Raw genomic sequence first — 7,326 nt, forward strand, 5'->3', positions numbered from 1 at the left:
AGTGAGGATTTGTAATAAGAGGAAGAGGATAACTTTGTGGATGTGGTTGGTTTTGTAGGAAACAGTCGGAGGTAAACAGCAGGTTGGTTTGGTTGAGGTGATCTGTTCTGGTTCGGCAGAATTAAAATATTTATTGTTACGTGTTTATAATCCTGAGGTCGCTCTGTTTTAATAGCGCTTGTTTTTGAAACTGGACGTCCGACAAGCTCACGGTGAGGCGTCTGAATACTTTTGGACTTGGTAACAGGATTAACACTAATATTTAGGACGGTGTTGCTGAATTTGTGTGGATTTAACACAAGACCAGATAATGAGGAGATCATGAGATCATGAGGAGATAATGAGGAGATCAGATCAAAAGCTTCCATCCGTCCTGCTGAGAGAGACCACGAGACGAAGCATGAAGACCCTGGGCGTGGGTGCACCGAAGGGGGGGGGGGTATTAAGCTTCAATAATGACGGCGGCACATCTGACTCATCTGTACGACGGTCGGTGGTCAGACCCTCACGTGGGCGGCGGTTCGTTTAATCCACCACCTTTGATCCTGAGCTCGGATTTTACCTTCGATAATAAAATAACCCAGTTTAGTTCTGAGGAAGAAAAAGATGCTGCATGAAACTCACGCTAGGGATCTCGGCGTGACTGGGGGAGGAGCGGATGATTAGGGATGGATTAAAGGTCTTCAGCTTTGATGCATGATGTTTCCACCTCAGCCATGATCTGCTAGCTTTATAAATGCAAACCCAGTGAGAAGAAGCCATTGTTCTACAGCACCACTATGTACCACGAATCCTGATTTGCCTTAATCATAACACATTTACATTTTCTAGAAGACAATTCACTCGTGAGTTCAAATCCCAGATGTGCTACCGGCCGTCCAGGCACCTGTACAGACTTATCCCATGGAGGGAGGGAGGGCTGTAGAGATTCCTCATAACTGCTGCAGTTACACCCTCTACTGGCTGATTGATGGTGCTGCACAGAGACGGGGGATAACGGAGAACAGTGCGTGTCTCTTCGTGCGTGATACGGATCTCCATATGAACCCTGGTGCAGGTGAAAAGAAGCGGTCGGTGCTGCACACGTGTCGGAGAGGGCGTGTCTTAGTCACGACTCTCCTCGGTCAGGAGTGGAGGTCTGCTTGAATCAGATATGACTAAATTGGCGGGTCACTAGGCTCCTCTGGAAAGATTTTGGAGTGTGTCTGTGGGCATCTGTGTAGGTCCGGCTTACGGTCAAACTGGAAGAGGGACGAAGCTTCCCCAAAAACCTGCTACCGATCTCATATACACGAGTTTAAAACGGGCGTGGTCACATGGTGAGCTCAGTAATTATGATGGGTGTCCACATACTTTTGACCACATAGTTTATCTTCACAGGCTGAACATGTACAGCTGAGATCTTCCTCCTCCAGGAACTCCTGACCGGTACGGACATGATGGACATCTTCAATTAGTGTCTGAGTAGTGTGTGTGTGTGTGTGTGTGTGTGAGGTGTGTGTGTGAGGTGTGTGTGTGTGTGTGAGGTGTGTGTGTGTGTGTGTGTGTGAGGTGTGTGTGTGTGTGAGGTGTGTGTGTGTGTGTGTGTGTGTGTTGCTTAACAACTGAAGGAACTAGAAGAACAGGAAATGAGGGAGGAGGAAAAGGTCAAAACACCTTCAACCTGCTGTCAGATTTGTTTTCACACACACACACACACACACACACACACACACACACACACACACACACACGTGGATCTCTGTGTGAGGAGCTGAGGAACATCTCCAGCTCTTTGATCCATTTTTGTCTGCTCTGCGGTGCTTCTCACAGGGAATAATTCATCAGCATGATGACGCTGCTGATGTTCTGACATACTGCAGGGTTCCTCACCAGAACATGAAGAACCCTGAACACACCACAGGGTTCCTTGTGAGAACATGAAGAACACTCGAACACAGTTGGGTTTCTTAAAAGAACCATAAAACATTTTAGGATTTCTCAAAAGAACACGAACAACCTTAAACACCACAGGATTCCTCATAAGAACATAAAGAACCCTAAATCACTGTAGGGTTCGTCACAAGAACATGAAGAACCTGAAACACTTAACGTTCATTTCGTCCTCTAGGGGGCGCAGTGGTATGGCGCTGTCGCCACACAGCAATAAGGTTCTGGGTTCGATTCCTAAGATCCCTTTCTGTTATTGTGGTCGAGTCCGCATGTAAGAATACGCTACATAACCGAAATTATTTGGACACCCGACCATGAGCTTGTTGGACGTCCCATTTTGAAAACCGATGGACTTTGGAGTGAGTCTGTGTGTGGGAATTTGTGCCTGCTGTGTTAGGAGTTGTACGGCTGGACGCTGATCGATCAGTCGATGTTCCGGTTCATCCCAGAACTGTTGAGTGGGGCTGAGGTCAGGGATCAGAGCAGGACGCTGAAGTTCTTTGTTTTTTAAACTGAGCTTTTCTTTATAGAGCTAGACCACTTCTTTTCACCTGACAGGGGCGGGGTCTCAGACGTCCCCGATGCAGGCGCTTCGGCCAGCCAGTGGAAGACGCACTTACACCATTCAGCCATGATCCCCCCCTTCTACAGACACACAGCCAATCGTGAGTCTGCGTAGGCGCCCGACCCGGCCGATAGCACAGCGGGGATTCGAACTAATGTTGTTTTTTCTTTTTGTGTGCTGTAATTACGAAGCTTTGCTAAGATTCTAGTGAAGAGAGAAAGAAGAAATAAAAGAGAAGAAGCGAGAGAGGAACCGTGACATTCTTTAGATCTGAGTGTTGGAGGCATCTGGAGGCTTCTGGAGGTCCCCGTGGTCCTGATGCTTCAGCGCCGGTCCTTCAGGTCCAATCAACTTTTAATAAAGAGTTCCTTCAACCGAGGAACAAAAGAGTCATTAGAACTCTGACGGTGACAAGTGTTCCTGTACAGAGAGATAAATAAAGAAGTGCTTTTGGGTTCAGGGAGACTCAAACTTTATTATACTGAAGCCCAAACATTCACTGCAACACCAAGACGAGATCCCATCTCCATCAGGACCCCCCATCAGGACCCCCTGTGCATCCTCTGAGCCCTTGGACCCCCTTGACCCCCCCTGGGACCCTGCTTAACGTTCATTTTGCCCTCTAGGGGGTGCAGTGGTGCGGCACTGTTGCCTCACAGCGAGAAGGTTCTGGGTTCGACAATTCTGCATAAACTGAAATAAACCGAACCTCATCATTCCCGCCGACGAACACGGTCAAGCCGTGCTACCGTGCTCGCTGTGTAAAGCTTTCTTGTCATTTCAACAGTTTAGGGAAGGCCCTTTCCAGTTCCAGCAGCTCTTTCATGTCAGACACGATTTACTTCTGACTTCCGCTGCTGGTGGATCCCTGATTGGAGTCGAGGTGAGTATATCGCTGCTCACGCCTCCAACGACCCTTTTTCACCCATGCATTCTGCACAGGCGCCTCTATCCACCAATCAGGGTCCTTACACAGCGTTTGAAGACCCCGCCCACATAGTCCGGGCATCCCGCCCTAGCAGAGACGCGCCCGCTGCAGGCACTGCCGATCATGCCTGCTAGATGGTGCCCAGCCGACCGGTGGAGTCGAATCCAGACTTTTTTAACATACAGAAAGATCCCTTTCTGTTTGTGGTTGAGTCCGCATGTGGCAGAAATTATTTGGACACCCGACCATGAGCTTGTTGGACGTCCCATTTTAAAAACCGAAGGACTTTGGAGTGAGTCTATGTGTGGGAATTTGTGCCTGTTGTGTTAGGAGTTGTAAGGCTGGACGCTGATCGATCAGTCGGTGTTCCGGTTCATCCCGAAGCTGTTGAGTGGGGCTGAGGTCGGGGCTCTGTGCAGGACGCTGGAGCTTTTCTTTATAGACGTCTTTATAGAGCTGGAACAGGGAAGGACCTTCCCTAAACTGTTGCTGCAAAGTCGGAAGCATCTAATTTTCTTTATTTGATTAATTAATTACACCTGTTTGTAACTGTTGTGTCTGAAACTCATGAGTTCAGTGATTAAAAGTGGCGTCCAGATACTTTAGTCCCTGTAGATTGTGCTGAGATGATAATTAAGGTTTTGTGTATCTTACAGGACAGCGATGCTCTGAAAACGCCGCCGCCCATCACCCAAGATGAACTCCAGCGATCCCGCCGCCGTCCTCTGGGGCATCGTGGGTAATTCCAGCGGCGAGCCCGTCCACTCCAACGCCACCCAAGCTCCGGCGGCGCACAGGAAGCCCAAAGCGTGCGAGCAGCTGACCATCGCCACGGAGGTGTTCCTCATCCTGGGCATCATCAGCCTGCTGGAGAACATCCTGGTGATCTGCGCGGTGGTGAAGAACAAGAACCTGCACTCGCCCATGTACTTCTTCGTGTGCAGCCTGGCGCTGGCGGACATGCTGGTGAGCGTCTCCAACGCCTGGGAGACCATCGTCATCTACCTGCTCAACAACCGGCAGCTGGTGGTGGAGGACCACTTCATCCGGCACATGGACAACGTCTTCGACTCCATGATCTGCATCTCGGTGGTGGCGTCCATGTGCAGCCTGCTGGCCATCGCCGTGGACCGCTACGTCACCACCTTCTACGCGCTGCGCTACCACAACATCATGACGGTGCGGCGCGCGGCGCTGATCATCGCCGGGATCTGGACCTTCTGCACCGGCTGCGGGATCGTTTTCATCGTGTACTCGGACAGCACGCCGGTCATCGTGTGCCTGGTGTCCATGTTCTTCGCCATGCTGGCGCTCATGGCCTCGCTGTACGCGCACATGTTCATGCTGGCGCGCTCGCACGCCAAGCGCATCGCCGCCCTGCCCGGCTACAACTCCGTCCACCAGAGGACCAACATGAAGGCGGCGGTGACGCTCACCATCCTGCTGGGGATCTTCATCGTGTGCTGGGCGCCCTTCTTCCTCCACCTCATCCTCATGATCTCCTGCCCGCGCAACCTCTACTGCACCTGCTTCATGTCGCATTTTAACATGTACCTCATCCTCATCATGTGCAACTCCGTGGTCGACCCGCTCATCTACGCCTTCCGCAGTCAGGAGATGCGCAAGACACTGAAGGAGCTCATCTGCTGCTACAGCCTGAGAAATGCCATCTGCTGGTCCAACTGAACTCATACAGCCTGAGGAACCCATCCGCTGGTCCAACTGAACTCATACAGCCTGAGGAACCCATCCGCTGGTCCAACTGAACTCATACAGCCTGAGGAACCCATCCGCTGGTCCAACTGAACTCATACAGCCTGAGGAACCCATCCGCTGGTCCAACTGAACTCATACAGCCTGAGGAACCCATCCGCTGGTCCAACTGAACTCATACAGCCTGAGGAACCCATCCGTTGGTCCAACTGAACTCATACAGCCTGAGGAACCCATCCGCTGGTCCAACTGAACTCATACAGCCTGAGGAACCCATCCGCTGGTCCAACTGAACTCATACAGCCTGAGGAACCCATCCGCTGGTCAAACTGAACTTATACAGCCTGAGGAATGCCATCCGCTGGTCCAACTGAACTTATACAGCCTGAGGAATGCCATCCGCTGGTCCAACTGAACTCATACAGCCTGAGGAACCCATCCGCTGGTCAAACTGAACTCATACAGCCTGAGGAACCCATCCGCTGGTCAAACTGAACTTATACAGCCTGAGGAATGCCATCCGCTGGTCCAACTGAACTCATACAGCCTGAGGAAACCATCCGCTGGTCCAGCTGAACTCATACAGCCTGAGGAACATCTAGTGAAAGGTCCAACATCACTCACCACAACAGAGGAGCTAAACTACATGGACAAAAGTATTGGGATGCCTCATTTACATGAAGAGCTAAACTACATGGATGTCGTATGTGGACGTCTCTTTTAAATACTGAACTCACATGTTCCAGCTACAACACTCACTAACAAGTGTGATAAATCAGTCATATAAAGGAAATTACATGCTTCTGACTTTGCAACAACAGTTTGGGGAAGGTCCTTTCCTGTTTCAGTTCTACCGTATAAAGACATGAAGCCCTGATCCCAGCCCCACTTATCAGCTCTGGGTCGAACCGGAACACTGACTGATCGATCAGCGCCCAGCCGTACAAATACCGTCAGGCACAAATTCCCACACACAGACACACTACAATACCAAAGCCTTGTGAGAAGCTTCTCAGATTCTTACTACAGATTTTTGGGAGTGTGTGTGTGGGGATTTGTGCCCATTCGGTCCATTTTTAAGGTCAGGCAGCGATGTATGTTAAGAAATCTGGATTCGACTCCACCGGTCGGCTGGGCGCCATCTAGCAGGCATGATCGGCAGTGCGTGCAGCGGGCACGTCTCTGCTAGGGCGGGATGACCGGACTATGTGGGCGGGGTCTTCAAACGCTGTGTAAGGATCCTGATTGGTGGACTGAGAGGCGCCTGTGCAGAATGCATGGGTGAAAATGGGTCGGAGGAGGCGTGAGCAGCGATATACTCACCTCGACTCAATCAGGGATCCACCAGCAGCAATCGTGTCTGACACGGAAGAGCTGCTGGATCTGGACAGGGCCTTCCCTAAACTGTTGAAATGACAAGCAAGCTTTACACAGTGAGCACGGTAGCACGGCTCGAGCACGTTTGTCTGCGCGGATGATGAGGTTCGGTTCATTTCAGTTTATGCAGATTTGTCGTGTTTATTTTCTGTCGGATGATTTTTTAAAATAAAAAAAAACTATAATAATTTAATCGTAACCTGTTTTTAAATTTTATTGCATTTTATTTAGATTTTTATTGTATTTTTTTGGTCTAAAACTGTGTAAATAAAAGATTCCCGATGTAGAAAACACACGAGACGTCGTTACTGTCTTTAACCGATCGATGAAATTGATCCGGACCTCACCGAGTCTCTCTAACCAGAACAAATCCCGAGCCGAGCGCCTCCATCCTATCAGACGCTCTGTGGGGCCGAATCCATCAGATTTTAATGATTAAATCGATGCGTCGTCGTTCCGCCGCCTCTCTCGACGTCTGCTCCTGATCTTCAGCTCTCGGTGGCGGTGCGGCGGCATCTGTGTTTATCCACGTCGATTCTGTTCTCCTCCTCCGTTATTTACCAATCGATTTACGTCCTGATGAGTGAAAACGAAGAGCCGAGGGTTTCTGAGATGCTTTCACGACTCTGATGGTCCTCATGCGTGCCAAAAGTATGTGGACACTCGTATAAGGGCAGTTGTAGCCTAGCGGTTAAGGTACTGGACTAGTAAGCCACTGTTGGACCCTTGAGCAAGGCCCTTAACCCTCAATCACTCAGACTGTAAGTTACTTTGGATAAAAGCGTCTGAGATTGTGGAGTGCGCATGTGGG

General features: G+C 50.2%; 1 protein-coding gene across 1 annotated transcript; it reads left to right on the top strand.

Moving 5' to 3' along the window:
• The first annotated feature begins 4,088 nt into the window (after positions 1–4,088).
• Positions 4,089–5,111, top strand: mc5ra (melanocortin 5a receptor). Its single transcript, XM_063009393.1, is given in 1 exon segment — positions 4,089–5,111. A coding segment is annotated over 1 exon segment (1,023 nt).
• The last annotated feature ends 2,215 nt before the right edge of the window (positions 5,112–7,326 follow it).

The sequence above is a fragment of the Trichomycterus rosablanca genome, chromosome 2 (genome assembly GCF_030014385.1).
Source record: "Trichomycterus rosablanca isolate fTriRos1 chromosome 2, fTriRos1.hap1, whole genome shotgun sequence".
NCBI classification, from domain to species: Eukaryota; Metazoa; Chordata; class Actinopteri; order Siluriformes; family Trichomycteridae; genus Trichomycterus; species Trichomycterus rosablanca.